The 20,989-nt window shown below is 41.3% G+C and overlaps 1 protein-coding gene across 4 annotated transcripts in view; it reads left to right on the top strand.

Annotated features, from left to right (window-relative positions):
* The first annotated feature begins 477 nt into the window (after positions 1-477).
* The window catches only part of ibtk (inhibitor of Bruton agammaglobulinemia tyrosine kinase), a 128,877-nt gene continuing 108,365 nt past the window's right edge, over positions 478-20,989 (top strand). For all 4 annotated transcript variants that reach the window (XM_069887386.1, XM_069887388.1, XM_069887387.1 and 1 more), the window contains exons 1-2: positions 478-615; positions 19,198-19,931. In XM_069887386.1, the coding sequence (XP_069743487.1) occupies positions 19,608-19,931 (324 nt within the window). In that variant the 5' untranslated portion in view covers positions 478-615; positions 19,198-19,607. The remainder of the gene's footprint in view (positions 616-19,197; positions 19,932-20,989) is intronic.

Raw genomic sequence — 20,989 nt, forward strand, 5'->3', positions numbered from 1 at the left:
AGCTCTCCATCCCACCAGCCCCAATCCTTTATCCAACTATTACCTCCTCCCTTTGGGACTGTGGTCCTCGCCCTGCCCCTCCCCTCTTATCCTAATATTTCGTACGTTGATGAAAGGGTCAAGCTCGAAATGTTAGTGGTCCCTTTGCTGCATTAAGTTGACTTGCTGAGTTTCCCCAGCTTTGAGCTTTTTTAGTTAATTCATTTTACCGGTCTCATTGCACAGTACCAGATCTCAGGTAGCCAGATCATCCATGATCTTACTGACTGAAGAAGTTCAAGCCTCCCCCAGGTCCTGCTCCTGTCTCTCATCTTCTTTGGGATACCTGTATCACTCAGCCACGTTCCATCAAGAGGGTTGTCTTGCCCCCCCCCCCCCCCCCCACTCCTCTCTTAGTGCGGCCCAATTGGAAGCGGCCATGCTGAGGGGCTGGGCCAATAGCAGCGCCCTGCGGCGCGAGGTGCTTCCTGTTGCGGCCGGCCCACCCACTGTTTGAGTGTCACCGTGCCGACCGAGCAAGGAGCCGCTGGCTGGAGTGTGACCATGGTCTCCCCCGCTTCAAACCGACCCCAAACCGCCGCCGCCGCCCGCCCCACCCGTTTCATCTAGCGAGAGGTAAGGAGGGCCTCAGCCCCCACCGGGAGGCCGGGCTATCGGCTCATCTCGACCGAGCGATTCGGCTCGGAGGGAGGCCCGCGGCTCCGGTGTGGCACGACGAGGCGGGAGGGGGGAGGGGGGCGACTCTGGCTCCCCCTAGGGGATCACGCTCCTTTCACTACTCTCTCCAGGCTTTCGTGAGCAATGCCTTGGCGGTGCACTGACGACGTGGCCGTCCTCGTCCGCCGACGCGTTCATCGTGCAGGCGCACTGGGCAGCATTTCCAACGGTGAAGTTCTGCTTCAAAACCGTTCCCCACCTTTCTGACCAATGTTGGCGTTCAGCTGACCTTAAATCCAGCTTGGAGGCCTCTCGAGTTGATTTTCTGGCCTTCCCTGTGAAATTGGGCAGTCGATCCAAATTTGGGACTTTTCCTGGAAATATTAAAGTATAAATTAAAAGTTGCAGAATTGCACTTGTTTATATGAATGAGCCAAACTTGAAGAATAGTGCATCATATTTCCTGTCTTAAACCTAATGATTTTTTTTTTCTCTAACATTATGTAATCCCTGCTCCTTTTATGTGTCGATATAACTTCTATGTATTCTATCTTGGCCACATTAAAGGGTTCAGATGTGAAATGTTGACTGATTATTTTTATCCATGAATGCTGTCTGACTTGCATGAGTTCATTCAGCATTTTTTTCTTGTCTTCCAATATCTGCAACTTCTGTGTTTCTCTATTTACATGAAATTCTGGGTTAAAATAACATTGAATTTGCAATTCAATTTGGCATCCTTCCATCTATGAGTTAATCAATATACAGCTGTCAAAAATGTAGTCAAATCATGTTCTGCATATTTGTTGATATCTGAATAAACCAATTAATCAAGAGACACATCTGTCACATCCAGATATGTAATTTGGCTTGAATTTCAGGATGATCTATTGATCTTTAGCTTTACTGTTTGAGACCGCGGAACTGTTTAAATTGTTATCATGGTGGCTCAAACTTGTGCATGGCCTGTATCGCTATTGGCTTCCTTCATGATCTACAATTTTCCATCTGTCATAATAAATTTTGAAAGATTTCTTGTCCTTAAAACAGAGCTGGGGGCACACTTGGTTCTACTTGGCCTGGATCATGAAAACATTAGAATTAGGAGCAGGTGTAGGGAATGTCTGGCTCCATTCAACAAGATCTGTCTGTGGTGTCAGGTCCATTTACCTGCCTGTTTTCTATAGCCTTCAATTCTACAATTCAAAAATCTATTTTTCTTTGTCTTAAATACATTTAATGAGACAACTTCCACTGCTTCCTGGAAGAGAATTCTACCATTATTCCATGGGAGTCACAGAACACAGTACAGCACAAGAATGAATAGGCCTTGTGTCTCTGCCAAATATGATGCCCATACTAAACTTAAATTCTGCTTTTTATTCATGATGCATATCCCTCTAGTCTCTACAATTCATATATCTTTTTGGAAACCTCTTAAATATTAGAGTCGTAATTGCTTCCACCATGATTTTTGGCAGTTCATACCAGGCAGCTACCACTCTAATGCAACAAAAAAGCTTGCCCTGCATATTTCCTTCAAACTTGCCACTCCTTTCACCTGAGTGTGTGATATTTGTCTTCATCTACTCCAAATCTTGAGGATATGTCCCTTAGTTTTAGTCTCACCTGTCAGTGCAACCCACCTTCCTGCTTCTATATTTTCTACTCCTTTCATAATTTTATGTTTGAGAATCCCCTTCATCTTTTTAAACTCCAATGAGTATAGTATACAGAACGATACAGCACAAAATAGGCTCTTTAGCGCATGATGTTGTGCCGACCTATATAAACCTACTTCACTTTAACCCTTTCCAATCATACACCCATGACCCTCTATTTTTCTTACATCCATTTTCTTTTTAAACATGTCCCTATTGTACCAGCCTCCACCACCACTCCTGCCAAAACATTCCATGCATCTATCACTCTGTGTAATAACCTTGCCTCCCCGGAATCTTGCTACACTCACCTTAAACAGATGTCCTCTTGTACTTGGTATTGTCATCAAGGGAAAAATGTACTTGCTATCCTCCCTATCTATGCTTCTCTTAATCTTGTATACCTCTATTAAGTCTCCTCTCATTCCTCCTCGCTTCACAGAGGAAACCCTTAGATCGGTTAACCTTGCTTCACGTGAAGTTTCCCATTCTAGGCAACATCTTTAATGACTCTTGAATTCTTTACAATTATATTTCTGTTGATCTTTTTAAACTAAATGATGGAACTAGACAAGTTCATTAATAAATATTAAATTAAGTGCATAAAAGAAAAATAATTAGATTACATCTAGGTCAAAGCAATGGAAGATCAAAAATAAAAATTTAAATAGGATAAAAGGTTAAAATAATTGAAGAGAAGTGGTGTTTAACATGATATAAATATTTTTGTAACACATTACAGTAATAGTACACCCTCTGGAACTGCTTAAGCTCTGCATCTATATCTTGTTACTGTTTCAAAGCAGCAATTTAAAAAATGAAATTTTGAGGTCCATAATTTTTTGTGCTATAATTTCTACAATAGCATGTGTGGGTTTTACTGTGGCAAACTTACACCATTATTTCCTGGAGAAGTAACCTGAATATGCTACAATAAACACAATGACATGTTTGGCTGTGAAAAGCCCATTCTTATGCCATCTACATTAATTAAATAGAAGCAATCTGATTATCACCTGAACCTTTAAAGTCTGAATTTCAAATCCTTCTACTCTGCTAAGTATGATCACCAGCAGAAATATGTATGGAACAGAAAGGCACATACTTGGTTGATGCATTCAAGTTGCATAATTTTCATTACATTTTTATTTTGTTTGTACCATTTATTTGAAGGATTATATTCCTAATTGCAAATACATAAGGAGTAGTTGCAACATGTTTACCTTCCTTTTTGGATACAAAATTATGGGAAATGTCACAATTTTGCTTTCTAATATCTATATTGAAATAGGCCTGTCCTACAAAAATTATATTCTGCACACATAACTGTAATTATAAACATTCAATCTATTAAGGCCAAATCCCATATATGTTAAGTTCAATATTTCTGGGTATATTACGTTCAATAGTGGTACTACCATTACCATTCAAAAACAAATTTTGTAACAATTATTTATAAATTTGTAATTGATTATCTGAAGGGGTGGCACATTTGGCATAGAGGTTAGTGCAATGCCTTTAACGCGCCAGCGATTGGGACCGGGGTTCGAATCCTGTGCTGTCAGTAAGGTGCTTGTACGTTCTTCCTTTGTGGGTTTTTCTCTGGAGCTCTAGTTTCTTCCTACCATTTGAAACATGCCGGGGGTGTAGGTTAATTGGGTGTAAATTGGGCGGCATGAAATAATCTGAGGCTCCCATAAATCAAATGAAAACTAGATAGGCTATATTCTAAAACACAACATAGATAATAAACAGACCAGGAGAAGAAGAGAAAGAATAAAATCAGTCTTAGCAAGACTGGTAATGCAGGGAGAAAATGTTGTGAAGACATCAAGGTCTTCCAAGTCAGGTTTTTGGAAAAAAAAATTAAAAACATACAAGAAGGGCCCTCCTGAGTTTATTCAGGCTAAAGATCTTTTTGGAAAGTTCCTCCACCGGTAACTATGATGAGTCAGTGTTAAGCAAGATGTAGCACAACTTCATAACAACAAATGCATGTTTTTCTGGGATTAAAAGATAAATCTTGCGTAATCTGCCTTGAAATTGAACTGGCAGAAAATAAAAGGTTATGTCTAGTGGATCCGAAATGTGGAAATAATTGTTAAATTACTATGTGATAATAATATAGTTGCAAGCTACTCAATATCTCCTCATAGACTAACCCTTTAATTTCTCGAATCAACCTGGTGAGCCTTTTCTTCATTGCTTCCAAAGCTATTGCTTTCTCAAGTGAGGAGATCAGTATTGCATAGCCCTCCAGGTGTAACATCATCAATAACATTGGACACAATTTTTTTCCAAAAGGTTTGCTTCCTGACCAAAAAAATGGGGATTGTGAAAGACAATTTTAAGATCAGCACAAAAATAATTTCAGATTTGCAGTACCACGTAGAAAGTTGGAGTAACATTCAATTCACTTTTATTGAATTTGGAATTTTTAATTGCATAATGATGCTGACATGTTGCGTTAGTTCAACTAACCTAAAAATGTTTTGCTGCTGATTGTTGTTTGTACTCAGCATCTGATGCCTCTTTGTCCGTGTCTAATAATAGTTGGCCAGCATCGATGGATTCCAGTTGCCTTGATCCCACTTTTCCATGGTCACAATGTCTTGGGGAAATCTTTTACCATATTTGTAAATATGCACTGACTGCACCTAGATCAGCAGGGAACAAGTCCAAGTGCGAATGCAGAAAATAAAATTTAATTGACATGTTGGACTTCATGATTTTGTATGCTTGAAGTAGACTTAAAATATGACAGAAAAATCACAAAAATAGGTTGCATCTTTAAAAATAAAATGGTATGTGACAGGTCATTTTTTTTTTAAGGTGATTTTCATGATCAGCAGGCCAAAGTCCATAAAATACACCAAAGCGTTCAGGAAGCAAAATCTTTGTTGTCCAGTGTAACACAAATAGTTGCAGCGGAATAATTTGATGCAGATTGTACTTGTGTACTCATGCTAGAGTTGACAAAATCTTTGCTTGATAAATGCCATGATTCTAGGTAATTCCATCCATTCCAGGGATGGCGGGACTTGCATATGAAGAAAGGCTAGAACGACTGGGCTTGTACTCGCTGGAGTTTAGACGATTAAGAGGAGATTTAATAGAAACGTTCAAAATTCTTAAGGGATTTGACAGGCTAGTTGCAGGAAGATTGTTCCCAATGTTGAGCAAGTCTAGAACCAGGGATCACAGTTTAAGGATAAAGGGGAAGTCCTTTAGGACTGAGATGAGGAAGAATTTTTTCACTCAAAGGGTGGTGAATTTATAGAATTCTCTGCCACACGAAGTGATTGAGGCCGGTTCCATAGCTATATTTAAGAGAGAGTTAGATTTAGTACTTATGACTAGGGGGATCAAGGGGTATGGAGAGAGAGCTGGAACAGGGTACTGAGTGGATGATCAGCCATGATCAAAATGAATGGCGGTATAGACTTGAAGGGCCAAATGGCCTACTCCTACACCTATTTTCTATGTGCCACAGTGGGATACAACTGATCTTGAAGACAATGGAGAAATGTTTCTTCAAAATGCAAAGCTATGAATTTACTCTTTTTCTTGCACTGCTGCTATCGAGCTCTGTGACCACATGACCACCTGCCTTCCTGTGCTGCTTCCCCTTCCCCATCCTATTATTCAGGCATCTGACCTTTTCTTGCTATTCTCAGTGAAGGATTTTGGCCTAAAATGTTGATGATGTTTTACCTTCCATCGATGCTCCCTGGCCTGCTGAGTTCCTCCAGTAATTTGTTTCTCCACTTTTTTAGCATCTGAAATCTCTCTCGTTTCACTCAGTTTAGTTTTGATTTAACATCTCTGATCACCAGTGTTAAAAATGTGAGTGTTTTGTGCAAGGTCCTGCTGATTTGATCCCCAGAATATTGATGAAAAATATTTCCTCTGGTGAATTGGCCAACACTTGGTGAGGGATTAAAAGTTCACAATGTTTTCATTTTGTAATAGGATTGCTTCAACTAATTCTTCTTAATCTAATTGACTGTACTTTATATTTATCCTTTTCTAACATGCAGTTTACTTTTCACCATTGTCTACTTAAAATATATAAATCAATGTATCTGTGTAGCATCTCTTCTCAGATTGACTGTGTCTCTTTTGGTTCCAGTTTTGTAGTTTGAACATGTTAATTGTTTATCTATCCAAGAACCACCCTTCAATAACACAGTTCTTTTCTTTCATCCAATCAAGGTTCTATTGTTATAGATGCTCCTTCACAAGTCATTTGCTGACAATTACAATGACCTGATGTCACCAAGTTTTGTTTAAGGAACCTTAAGAATGGCTGTTTTATCTCTCTCCAGTGATCACAAACAAATATGTCTGCTTTTTGGTTTGCCTTCAGTTTTGATGTACAATTGCTTTGGCTTGGCTTCGCAGACGAAGATTTATGGAGGGGTAAATGTCCACGTCAGCTGCAGGCTCGTTTGTGGCTGACAAGTCCGATGCGGGACAGGCAGACACGGTTGCAGTGGTAAATTGGTTGGTTGGGGTTTGGGTGTTGGGTTTTTCTTCCTTTGTCTTTTGTCAGTGAGGTGGGCTCTGCGGTCTTCTTCAAAGGAGGTTGCTGCCCGCCGAACTGTGAGGCGCCAAGATGCACGGTTGGAGGCGATATCAGCCCACTGGCGGTGGTCAATGTGGCAGGCACCAAGAGATTTCTTTAGGCAGTCCTTTTGTACCTCTTCTTTGGTCCACCTCTGTCTCGGTGGCCAGTGGAGAGCTCGCCATAGAACACGATCTTGGGAAGGCGATGGTCCTCCATTCTGGAGACGTGACCTACCCAGCGCAGTTGGATCTTCAGTAGCGTGGATTCGACGCTGTCGGCCTCTGCCATCTCGAGTACTTCGATGTTGGTGATGAAGTCGCTCCAATGAATGTTGAGGATGGAGCGGAGACAACGCTGGTGGAAGCGTTCTAGGAGCCGTAGGTGATGCCGGTAGAGGACCCATGATTCGGAGCCGAACAGGAGTGTGGGTATGACAACGGCTCTGTATACGCTTATCTTTGTGAGGTTTTTCAGTTGGTTGTTTTTCCAGACTGTGTAGTCTTCCAAAGGCGCTATTTGCCTTGGCGAGTCTGTTGTCTATTTCGTTGTCGATCCTTGCATCCGATGAAATGGTGCAGCCGAGATAGGTCAACTGGTTGACCGTTTTGAGTTTTGTGTGCCTGATGGAGATGTGAGGGGGCTGGTAGTCATGGTGGGGAGCTGGCTGATGGAGGATCTCAGTTTTCTTCAGGCCTGAATTAGTGTGGCTGTTTCAAGTTACTGTCCTATCATATTGGGGAAGTGTTTCTGCTTTAGGCATCGCCAATGATTTGGCACAATTTGTGGCATATTTCTCTTGTGTTTTCCCTTTTGCTTACTTTACGGGTTACACAATGCAAACTATGCTATGAATCACAATGTTGCTTAAATACTTCTTTATATTGGAGTAGTAACTTGGTTATTGTCATTGAAAAAAGCATTTTCTGTCATCAGCTCAGTTAATTGAATTTAAACCAATAAAAATTCACTTTTAAAATGTAATTCGATTGGGATAGAGAAAGGATCTCTTTACTAAAGAGAGGGGAAAAAAAGTTCTTGGATGTAATTATAGAAGCTCCCAATGGTTTTATTTCTAGCACTTTTAAAACTAGCATTGATCATAAAACTTGGATTGAATTGAATGCATGTTATATTGAAAATCCTTTTAATTTTTGTACTGAATATGAGAAGAATCTATAACTTAGATTGTTTTAAAAAAAAAAAATTCCAATTAGGACACCAATAATAAATTTCTATGAAGATTGAGTTATTTTTGATCATATAAATCAGATCAGCCATGAAATTATTAAATGGTGGAACTTGGCCTGCTCCTAATTTGTATGTTTTTTGTAAAAAGAATGCTATGAATTTTAAAATAGTTATTTCTTAATGAGTGTTCACTGAAGGAGTGCTGGGCAAATAATAAATGTCTCAAGTAAGACAGAGAAATAGGCTTTGGATAGTCCAAAGTTTTCAAAATGTAATATAATGCAAGATGTCCAGTAAAATCTGGCCTCGTCAATTCTGTGGAGATGCAAATCCACAATATGTGTGAAATTGTTGCATGAGAATTGTATGTTATTTGCAGGGACATCTTTGTAATGTTCTTGTTTTTCTGATATAGCTATCAAAACCTAAAACTTTTGGTTTAAACAGTATGCGTGGTGTTACGAGCCCAGAGGACCCCAAAACCCAGCAGCAATAGATATTCACCAAGACAAATGGTTACTGAAACAAAAGTTACTTTTAATTCTCTTTAAACATGAAAACAGAATCACACTTTAACTTGTCACCATTAACTTAACTAAACTAACTTAACCCCCTTCTCATTCTAAGCGCACATGGATGTAATGTGTGAGTAAGTTCAGAAAAGTTCTTTGATTCACAGTCCAATCTCACTTCTCATTCCTCCAAGTTCACAGGTTGCAGGCGATTCTTAGACTGTGCACAGAATTTAACATTTATAAAGTTCACCAGGCTTTGGTGTTTGAAAGGTTCTTGTCGGTTTTTAGAGAGAGATTTGTTGTTCGCTGGATACCCACAATGGATTCCTTTTTAATCAGCCACTTCAGTGTTTTGCTGAAGAAACTTTGCCCCTCGGGGTTCTCCAGATGATAACCTCTTTCAGGACATCACAGAGTTCCTTTTTGTGAAACATTAAGACAGCCAATCCTATCCTCTTGCATGAACCACAAGGGGTTTGACCAGGCTGAACTAAGTACTCACAACCCGTCTTCCAAAATGGGGTTTTCCACAAGCTTACACACACACACACACACACACACACACACACACACACACACACACACACACACACACACACACACACACACACACACACACAGAGAAAACCTGTTTGACTCTCTCTGTTTGCAAAACCACATGACCCTCCTAGAACATCACGTTCCACTCCAGACAATCTGTGGCTCCGACAAGTTCTTTCATCTGTTGCCTTTTTGTAAACAACAATCCACTAGTGAAGTCTCTTGGCACTCTCCATAGCTTTTGCAAAGGCTTTGGGGCTGATTTGTCTAGCATTAGCAGAGCTCCAGTATTTCAAATAAGATCTGTTATAAACTGTTTGTATGTGACTAACACTAAAAAAACCTGCCTCAATTTATCTCCCAAAGACATATCTATTTACAATCCAAACACAACATAATCTGTCACAATGGGAACAAAATAATCATTAAAATGTGCATATTTTTGGATAGGGCCTTCATGTTGAAAGTTCCATATGGTGAAATGTATTTTCAAATTAATTTTACAAAGCAGTGTAGTTATTTTCATTATATAGAAATTGGTTGGGCTCTTTGTTAACTTGGACTAAAAGGTATACAAGGTTATTTTCATTACAGATTTATTGTCAGTGCATAGATGACAACACAAACAACCGAGAAATTATTTTTTGCCTGCGGGCATGGTACCACTAATTGGTAGTGCAAAAAATAAACTTCACAAGGTAAACATGTAAACAAATAAAAGAACTGTAAACAGATAAAAAATTTAAATAAACTTGACTGTGCAATATAGTGAGAACAAAAAGAAAAATCAATAAAGTGCACAAGTAAGGCTCCTTAAATGAGTCTCTGATTGAATTTGTCATTGAGGAAACTGATGGTGGAGGGGTAGCAGCTGTTCCTGAACCTGTTGGTGCGAGTCTTATGGCACCTATGGCCGCTTTTAGGTGTTCCGAGGAATATTATGCGCCTGTAGGCGCGGCTAGTGGAGTTCAGCTGACACGTTTAGGTGGCCACGGAATGGACGGCTTTCTGGCACTTAAATGTGCCAGCTAACTGCTAGCCATCTAGCAGCGAAAACCGGCTACTTGGGACAGTGGCCTAGTCCTGCCCACGCTGCCTTGACGTTATTTACAGCGTGTGTCAAGTCATGCCTGATAAACTCAGGCATGATTTGACTCCCGCTGCTGGTCTCCCTCCCCCTTGCCCGCCCAACTTGCCAGGTACCAAATACTGCCGGGTCCTGCGAAGTTAACATTTACTCGAGCTAACCGTTGGGAAGCGTGAACAATTCATATTGCGCATGAAAATAATTGTCTACTTTTTTCAGTAGGTGCAATCAATCTAGAAAGAGAGCCGTGTAAATTTCTATACTCCAATTGCTGCTTGAGTTCCATAACAATCAAACTGTAAAATAAGCATGTTTTTTGTTTTCGAAGAATACTGAAAAGATCAAGTTCTGCATTGTGTAATACTTATTTTTAAACTCTTTAATTGCAGTGTGCCAGAAATGAAAAAGAAAACCTGAGGAGGCTGCTTTTAGTTCTGGATATAAAACCAGGCGACTGGCCAGATTTTCTGTAGCAGAGAAAGTGCAGGGCTTGTTCTGGTGTGAAATTCAATAACCCCCTGCCGATAGTCAAGTAGTTTGTTCGGAGCACAGAAATTGCCTGCAACCTATAGACCTACAGACAAGAGAGTGTCTCTGCTACTCTCTTAGAATGGCAAAGATCTCTTCAATTAGACCAGTTTCCCTCCTCCGTACGCCTCAATCCTGGCCAGCATGTTACTGACACAATTTGGCTGTGTAATTACTTTCCACATAAAAGGAAACATGTTAAATTTCTGTATCAACTAACGGGAAAAAAATCCACCGACAAATATTTATTGTGGGAAAATATTGGGAGGAAATAGAATAATTTGAGGTTCTAAATAATGCAGATGCTTCATTATCAATTACTGATTCATCGTTGAAGGGACAGCTGATTTAACTTTTTATTTTAATTGGAATTGTGCTTTTCCGCAAAAATACTTTCCTCTAAGGTTGCAGAGTACAGTCGACGCATTTGTAAATATTTATGTAACTGAAATTAGATCAACCTCAGCAACTCATTAAATAGAAGATGTAGGAAATGTCCTCGGTTCGACTCTTAGTCATGATTTTTTTTTCGAAATCTCTGTTCAAGGGTTAACATTATGTTCACTTGGAACTATCGGTCAGGTAAGTATTTAATGACTCTTGTCATCAAAATAATAATCCACTAAAAAGCGGGAATCAGGTTGTTGATTAATTCCACAGTTTGTGCCGTTAGTATTGGTTTCAACAAACATGAATTCAGTAAAGCCCAACGGTGGTGATGTTTCATCTGTTATTTCATGTTGTGAACTTTTCTCGATTTGATTCCAATTGCCAAGTAGCTGGCAGCCACTTCAGTGGCAATGTTACTATTGGGCGACCTGAATTGATACTTTTAAGAATAGACTTTGGATTCATTGAAACTAAAATTGTCTTATTGAGTTAACAAAAGTTAAAATCCAGAAAAACAATGTGAGATTGTGTTTCACATGTTCTAAAATCGACTGCCGATTCAGAATTATACAAGTTCCTAGATAATATTTGCATAAATATTTAAAATAATTGTGACTCAGGTGTGACTCATGGAAAGATTGTTTAAATTTTAAATACATTTTGGCGATGACCATAACTTTAACGGCTTTAACTCCATTTGCCAGTCTCAAGAGTCGATGGCTGATGACGTCACCGCAACGTCATCAGTCCGCCCCCTGGCAGCCCATCCGCTTTCAGCTGCTACAGACGCAACTCGAAGCAGGATATTATACCTCCTGGAGGAGGGTTCAGTAAGTAGACCGCCTGGCTGGCTTTTCCGGTTTCAGATGGCCACCCGACAGCCGCACAGGAGGATAATGTGCGGCTTTACGGTCGGATATTGTGGCCATCTGAAGGCGGCTTATACCTCTTTCCTGATGGCAGCACAGAGAATATAGCTGGGCGGTGAGGGTCTTTGCTGATTGCTGCTGCCCTCCAACAGCAACGTTCCCTGTAGATGTACTCATTAGTGGGGAGGGTTTGCCTGTGATGTCCTGGGCTGTGTCCACTGTGATGTTTCTTTTATTACAATTAAGGAACTTGGGTTCTTTTTAAACAACTAGGTTTATTAACTAAAGCAAACAACTCTAAGAACAGAACACTCACAGGCCAGACTTCATGTGGAGGCTTCCATCTTGAATCTCCACAAGAATGCAACATTCCCCAGATGCCATACACTCTGTCTTTGACTCCTGGTTGTAGCGCTCTATCATGATATCCCCTTTTCTTTAGATGTTTAATCAGTAACCAGCAATTAATTCTTTCCATCCATGTGGAACAGATCAGTTCCAACTTTCTGCCATGGTTTCTCTGGTACGTCAGTTATTATCATGGGTTCCTTTGCGTGATGTTTCAAACAGGTCTCACAGCCTGAAACCATCCTGTCAATGTCAGCATTTATCCCTGGCCAGTAAACATCAGCTCTGGCCCTCTTTCATTTTTCCATTCCCAGGTGCCTTCTTCACCCTTTTCAGCATCTCTTGTTGCAGTGATGGAGGAATGACAATTCTGCTCTGTCTGAGTAGAAGCCCATTGACATCGCTCAGCTATGATGCTGTAATATGGCTGACATTCACCTCTAGGCCATCCCTTCATTCAACTTATTGATGATCTCCTGTAGAACTGTGTCCTTTTCTGCTTCAGCTGCGATCTGGTTGGACTTTATGTCAGATACAGGAAGAGATTCAGTGATCAGATTCACGTGGAGATTCACGTCTGTCTCTTTGGAACTCTCATTGTGTGTTTCACTCTGAGTCATTGCCCTGGATAACTCATCAGCCATCTCGATAAGTTTCGCTGGTGTGTACACCAATTCAAAGTCAATGCTGTGGCTTCATCATCAATCTTTGGATTCTTGTTGTCTGTCCACTTGCCCTGTAACAACTTCCTTAGATACATTTTTTGGAAGATGGGTTTATTATAGGTAATTCCCAGCACTCTCAATATGCCCTTTTTTTTTAGTGGGTCTGGGCATCTCTAGAATTGGTTTCACCTTGGTCTTGTCTGGCTCCACATTTTTTGGCTTTTTATCTTCCAGAAAAGTGATTTCCTTCACACCAAACTGACATATTGCTCTGTTAAACTTTAATCCATACTTCTGTATGTGATGTAGCACTTTGATGAGCCTTTTGTTGATTTTTTTTTTGTGTGGATCCCCATAGGATCATGTCATCTATGTACACACGTACCCCATTTATGACTTCTTTGATGTACTCCATTGTCCTGTAGAACAGTCCAAGAGCTGAGGAAATTCAAAAAGACATTAGTGATCAGGAGTATTGGCCAAGCAGTGTATTAAAAGTACAGTATTTTGTTTTATCAGCATGCAGTTTTATTTGCCAGAAGCCCTGGGATGCATCCAATTTAGTGAAATAGTTTGCATTGGCTATCTCAGTTGTCATTTCATCCCTGGTTGGAATCTGATAATGTTCCCTCTTTATATTGGCATTCTTGTCTTTTGTCTCCATGCACATGCGTAGGTCACCATTCTTCTTTTTGACACACCATTGAATTCACCCATTCTCTGGGCTCCTCCACTTTCTTTATGACACCACCCCCCCCCCCCCCCCCCAGTGCTGTCTTTGGGTTGAGTTCCTGCTTGAACTTTTTAGGGGTATTCACCTTGGCTGTGCGTCCTCCTTTAACTGTATCTTATAGGGGAATGGTAGAACTCCAAACCCACAGAAGATGTATGGAAATTCATCCAGTATTTCCTCTGTGCTGTTCTCCGCATTGTCACTGTTAATGCGGTACACCCTCTTGACTCTTCTTCTTTGGCTTGGCTTCGCGGACGAAGATTTATGGAGTGGGTAAAAGTCCACGTCAGCTGCAGGCTTGTTTGTGGCTGACAAGTCCGATGCGGGACAGGCAGACACGGTTGCAGCGGCTGCAGGGGAAAATTGGTGGGTTGGGGTTGGGTGTTGGGTTTTTCCTCCTTTGCCTTTTGTCAGTGAGGTGGGCTCTGCAGTCTTCTTCAAATGAGGTTGCTGCCCGCCAAACTGTGAGGCACCAAGATGCATGGTTTGAGGCGAGATCAGCCCACTGGCGGTGGTCAATGTGGCAGGCACCAAGAAATTTCTTTAGGCAGTCCTTGTACCTTTTCTTTGGTGCACCTCTGTCACGGTGGCCAGTGGAGAGCTCGCCATATAACACGATCTTGGGAAGGCGATGGTCCTCCATTCTGGAGACGTGACCCATCCAGCGCAGCTGGATCTTCAGCAGCGTGGACTCGATGCTGTCGACCTCTGCCATCTCGAGTACTTCGACGTTAGGGATGAAAGCGCTCCAATGGATGTTGAGGATGGAGCGGAGACAACGCTGGTGGAAGCGTTCTAGGAGCCGTAGGTGATGCCGGTAGAGGACCCATGATTCGGAGCCGAACAGGAGTGTGGGTATGACAACGGCTCTGTATACGCTTATCTTTGTGAGGTTTTTCAGTTGGTTGTTTTTCCAGACTCTTTTGTGTAGTCTTCCAAAGGCGCTATTTGCCTTGGCGAGTCTGTTGTCTATCTCATTGTCGATCCTTGCATCTGATGAAATGGTGCAGCCGAGATAGGTCAACTGGTGGACCGTTTTGAGTTTTGTGTGCCCGATGGAGATGTGAGGGGGCTGGTAGTCATGGTGGGGAGCTGGCTGATGGAGGACCTCAGTTTTCTTCAGGCTGACTTCCAGGCCAAACATTTTGGCAGTTTCCGCAAAGCAGGACGTCAAGCGCTGAAGAGCTGGCTCTGAATGGGCAACTAAAGCGGCATCGTCTGCAAAGAGTAGTTCACGGACAAGTTTCTCCCTGCAGCTGTGTGTGTGAGCGAAACCCGTGAAGGTTTCCTTTTTCTTTGGAGATCAGTGTTCATCAAACATCTCGATAACCTTGTCAAATTTGCTCTGGTCTTCTGCCAATGTGTTGAAAACCTCTAGTGCTTTAGGTCCAGTCATGGTAAGTAGCATTGTAATCTTCCATGTTTTCAGTTTGCAATTGATTTCAATGGCTTGGAGATAAAACATGAATCTTTGTTTAAACAGGCTCCACACGTGGTTGACATTTCCAGTCCATTTTACAGTGTCAGGAGATTTTAAACTGCATACTTTCTCTGCTGGTACCGACTGTTACTCACTATGCACACTGTGGTGTTTCTTCCACTCCCCGCTGTTTCTTCCACTCCCCGCTGTTTCTTCCACTCCCCGCTGTTTCTTCCACTCCCCGCTGTTTCTTCCACTCCCCGCTGTTTCTTCCACTCCCCGCTGTTTCTTCCACTCCCCGCTGTTTCTTCCACTCCCCGCTGTTTCTTCCACTCCCCGCTGTTTCTTCCACTCCCCGCTGTTTCTTCCACTCCCCGCTGTTTCTTCCACTCCCCGCTGTTTCTTCCACTCCCCGCTGTTTCTTCCACTCCCCGCTGTTTCTTCCACTCCCCGCTGTTTCTTCCACTCCCCGCTGTTTCTTCCACTCCCCGCTGTTTCTTCCACTCCCCGCTGTTTCTTCCACTCCCCGCTGTTTCTTCCACTCCCCGCTGTTTCTTCCACTCCCCGCTGTTTCTTCCACTCCCCGCTGTTTCTTCCACTCCCCGCTGTTTCTTCCACTCCCCGCTGTTTCTTCCACTCCCCGCTGTTCCTTCCACTCCCCGCTGTTTCTTCCACTCCCCGCTGTTTCTTCCACTCCCCGCTGTTTCTTCCACTCCCCGCTGTTTCTTCCACTCCCCGCTGCGATGCTTCTTTCATTACAATAAAGGAACTTGGGTTCTTTTTAAACAACTAGATTTGTTAACTAAAGTCCTAAGAACATAACACACATAGGCCAGGCCTCATATGGAGGCTTCTATCTTGAATTTACCCAAGATGCAACATTCCCCAGATACCACACACACCATCTCCGACTCCTGACTGACTCACTTTATCACTACATTCACTACCTTTTGGAGGGCTTTACGCTCAGTGGTATTGGTGTCCCCATTACAAGACTGTGATGCAGTCAGTCAGCCCACTTTCTACCACACCTCTAGAAATTTTCCAGGGTTTCTGGTATACCAAACCTCTGCAAATTCCTGTGTAAGTAGAGGTGCTGACATGCTTTCTTCACAATGCCACTGTTGTGTTGGGTCCATGAAAGATCCTTCGAGATGGTGACTCCCAGGAACCTAAATTTGCTCACTGTCTCCACCTCTGATCTCCCAATAATCACTGGATTGTTTACCTCTGGCTTTCCTGAAGTGAACAATCAGCTCCTTGGTTTTGGTGACATTGACTGCGTGGTTGTTGTTGGTGAACCATTCAGCCAAGCTTTCAGTCTCCCTCCTGTACGCTGACTCATCCCCTTCCTTTATACAACCCACCACTGTGGTATCGTCGGCAAATTTTTAGATGGTGTTATTGTTGTTCCAAGAAGCTTGTCTTGAAAGTTTAAAATATGTGGTAATGAGTGGCTAAAAGATGAAAGTAGTCTGAAAGGTAAATGTCAGATAATATCAAACTTTATTTGGTGTGTGTAGCGGCACACTGCCACGGCAATTGGGCTGCACTCCAGGCAGCGAGCGCAACCAGGATCCAGCAGACCGCGCAGCGGCACTGGACTCTGCTAACGAGCTGGTGATCATACGGCTAAGGCAGCGTAGGGGCCAGCATTCCCAACGTGGTGCTGGCCCCCGCTGCACAGCTAACAGCTTGGGGATAGCATGCAGGGAAGAAGGCATTGTAATGCAAGAAGAGAGCCCACGTGCAGGAAAACCGCTATTGTTACGCAGGCAGTGACTCCAGTTGATGGGGCAAATGGAGGTAACGCCAATAGTATAAAAGCCGGCCTCAGCCCCAATAAAATACAAAGCTATACCTCGCTATATCCGTTCTTGTCTTTCTTTGAATGACGCGCGGCTATAGGTGAATTAATTCTGTTAGTGACATTGCATGTATTTTATCTGTAATCCTTTGATCCACCAAGTTGTGGTACATAATTTGTGTTTTATAACTCAGACTGCTCTCTCCAGATACAACCTATTTAGAAAAAAGTAAATGCATGAATTTGATTTGTGAGTGTAATATTGAAATAAACAGGATACCTAATTTAATCATTTAAAATTAAATTTGTAGGTTTTTTTTACCTTGGATCTTACCATTTTGGATAAAGATGTACTTTTAATATATATTGCAGGTGATTATTGTGGTACTTGGTGTAAGTTTGTGAAATTTGTGCGTGGTACTGTGCAAACATTGTGTGTTTTGATAAGATCACTTATCAAGATTACAAGATTACATGCCTGTAACTCGTAACTTGCTGGACTGCTGAACCTTCTGGGAATCATTCGAGCCATAGCTCCTTATTACTCAAGCTGATGTCCAAGTTTCAAAAACTTAGCACCAAAGTGCACACTGGCATTCTGTTTTAGACCTTGTCATCTTGATCCACTTCAAAATTGTTAATTTTTAACTACAAAAAACAAGGAACCGTGTATGTGGGAAAAACAAAGTTCCACTAATTGTTCACTTTTGCTTATTATAGCAGATCCACTTTTGGGTCCAAATTGTCAGTTTTGCTTAGGTGCTCCCTTGTCTTTTACTTTTTTGACTGGTACATTATTGAAAAGTTTTGCTAATATCCATCTGAACTGTATTAAATATTAGCCTCCCCTCATCAACATCCTCGAAAAAAAGCAAAGAATAAGCGATAGGAGAGAAAGATCATGGGAAGATGCTGTCTCCAATCCTCACTGATTGGGTCTGCAGGGCAGAAAGATGAGGATCTAGTTGAGGGGGTGGTTGAGACCAACAATCCAGAGTTGGAAGACAAGTTATTTGATACTATATTGAAGGTAGAACTGTAATCGAGGAACAGCAAGCTAGCATAGTTTTCCAGATGTTTCAGGGCTGAGTGCAGGGCCAGAGAGATGGCTTCTGCTATTGACCTATTGCAACAGTAGGTGAATTGGAGAGATTGAGGCTGGCTGGTAGGCTGGAGCTAATGTGACCAGCCTCTTGAAGCATTTAATGATCGTGGATGTCAGGCACCCGATGATAGCCATTTTTCTTACCAGTATTGCCTCTATCCTCAAGGACCCTCACCACCCCTCTGCCATCCTGTTTATGAGTGGACAATGAACCACAGACACTACCTTACTTTCTCTTCTTTTTGCACTAATTTATTTCTTTTAAAATGTAATTTATGACATTATTTGCACTGTTGACGCTGCTGCAAAACAACAAATTCCATGACCTGTTCATGACGATAAATTCTGTCTGTAAGGAGCTTCTACATTCTCCCCAGGTCTGCGTGGGTTTTCCCTGGGGACTCCGGTTTTCTCCCACAGTTCAAAATGTACCGGGGTGGGGGGGGGGGTGGGTGGTGTAGGTTAGTTGGGTGTTAATGATGGCACAAACTTGTGGGCTGAAAGTACCATGCTGTATATCTAAATTACAAAAATTATGGGTCAGACCTGCTGAACCCTCCATAATTTTTGTGTTTTTACTTGGAATAGAATGTCTGTTTTGTAAGTTGGGTACTGGGATTGCAAGCAGCATGGACTATCAAACACTGGAGCCTAAGAGCTAAGAACAGAACAGTAATTGTATTCGATTATCTTGCTGGTGGATTTGAGGATCTTATGAAGATTTCATTGGTGACATCTCTTTGGTGCTTTGGGGTACCTGCTTCTCGGAAATGGAGATGACTATTCCCAAATAGAAAAATGTGCTGAGTTTGACGTCTTGATTTTAAAACACTCATATTCTCAATGCCCCAAAAGTTACACTGGTACATCAAAGGCGGGATGAAATTTTATCATTGATATTTCCTTTTGTCGAATGTTAATTTGAACACATAAATAGTGATTCATAATTTCCACAGGTTTGTTGTAAAATTCCATTGTGAAGCAGGGAAATCTTCTATTTAACATTCCATGTTCCTTAAAACAGCTATCCTGTCCGAATTTAAAAAGAGTAAATTATATCTATGATTGAAAATATTTAGATTGTACTGATCTGTTTTTGATTTTATTTTTACAGGTACCTTTTGCAATTATGGAGGCATAAAGAAGAAAGGAATTGTAGGGGAGCTTTCCTTCCCCTATGGTGGTTAGCTTCAAAGGAACAATATTCGGAAGGGTTTAATAATTATATTTGATTGGAAGTTTACAATATTTTTTTATTTTACACAGAAGTAACTAAATTTCTATTTTTGGCTATTTAATTTCAACAGAGCCATATTATAATGTTTTATAACACCAAAAAGCAGCATCTTGGACTAATTCCATACTGTTTTCATGTACTGAGAGTGTAACTAAGAGTGCAGAATTGCTAGAGTGCGGTGTTTTTACAACACAAGCACAAATCTAGTGTCCTGATAGTTTCTAGGCATTTGTTCCAAGTTCCCTAGCCCTTGAGATTTTTAAGAAGACCTGGATCTTGGGAACAGGATGAATTCTGTGACTGCTGACTGCACTCCGAAATGCCGATCTCTGCAGCATGCCCTCGACGTGATTTCAGTGGTGACGAAGGGAACTGAAGGCCAGAATAAGGTCTTCCTTTCATATTATTGCTATAATGCAGCATCCCTGAAAGATAGTTTTGGTAGAACTGTTCTACACATGGCTGCATCTTGTGGCAAGAAGTCTGTTTTGGAATGGCTCCTTGAAAGAAAAGGAGCTGATCCTTCTGTGAAAGATAAAGAATCTGGATGGACTGCTCTGCACCGAAGTATCTTCTATGGGCATATTGATTGTGCCGTGTTTCTTCTAAAGGTATTGTAATGTATTCTGATTTTGTATATTTTATTTTGGAAATCTACTGTTACAGTTAATTTTGTTTTTTACCCTGCCTTGTTTTGTGTTGATAAACAAAACGGCCCAAAGAAAATCAATGCATGATCTGCTCTCATGTCAGTTTAGCACCTAGGGACCTCCATGGGTGGGAAAACTCCAGACTTCGGAGTCACTTATATCCTGTTGTATATTTAGAGTCACTTATAGGCCAATACTAGTGACAGCAATAACCAAACTGCTGTTATTTCTCCTTATAAGCCGCAAGAGAAACTGGATTTTTGTTACAGCACTAATGGATTATAGATGGATGGACGTATTGTTTTGGAAATTGTGCTGAGTTTTGATTTGCATAGAATTGTTCATGAAATTTGTTGACACTCCAAATGGATAACCTAATGAATAATAGAACATGGGCAAGTTAATAGAACAGATTATGAGGACAAATACAGCCAATCAATGGCCCAGTATAATAGTAGAGTTTAGGACGGAATCTATTTCTTCTGGTTGGCCAACACAGCAAACAACAGGTAGGCTATTCCCATCCTTATGCCTCCTCTGTAATTCATTTTTTTTTGCATGAACTATATATCTGTTGACTCCCTTTATCTAAAAAAAATTGATTTCTATTTTGAACATGCTTGACTTCATAACTTCCAGAATCCTTTGGGGAGAGAAATACAAAGATTCTTTACCCAAAAGCTAGTGAAATTTCTTCTCATCTTTATCCTGAATCATTCATTTTGCATCCACCCTGTTAAAATGCGATAAGTATCTTACACATTTTAATGGGGTTGTGTCTCATTAAACCCTAAAGAAGATGGGTCTAATCTGCTTCATCTCATAATACAAACCTTTCATCCCTGGAGTCAATCTGTTGATTTTTTTTTTTTTGCTGTACACCCTGTAACAGAAGTACATCATTCCTTAAATGGGGCAATTAGACTTGTACATAATATTTTAAATGCAGTTTCACCAGGGCTGTGTGAAACACCCTTCTCAAATCCTCTTGCATGAAGGCCAACATAATGTCTGTGCTC

This window comes from Narcine bancroftii, chromosome 6 (assembly GCF_036971445.1).
Source record: "Narcine bancroftii isolate sNarBan1 chromosome 6, sNarBan1.hap1, whole genome shotgun sequence".
Taxonomy (NCBI): Eukaryota; Metazoa; Chordata; class Chondrichthyes; order Torpediniformes; family Narcinidae; genus Narcine; species Narcine bancroftii.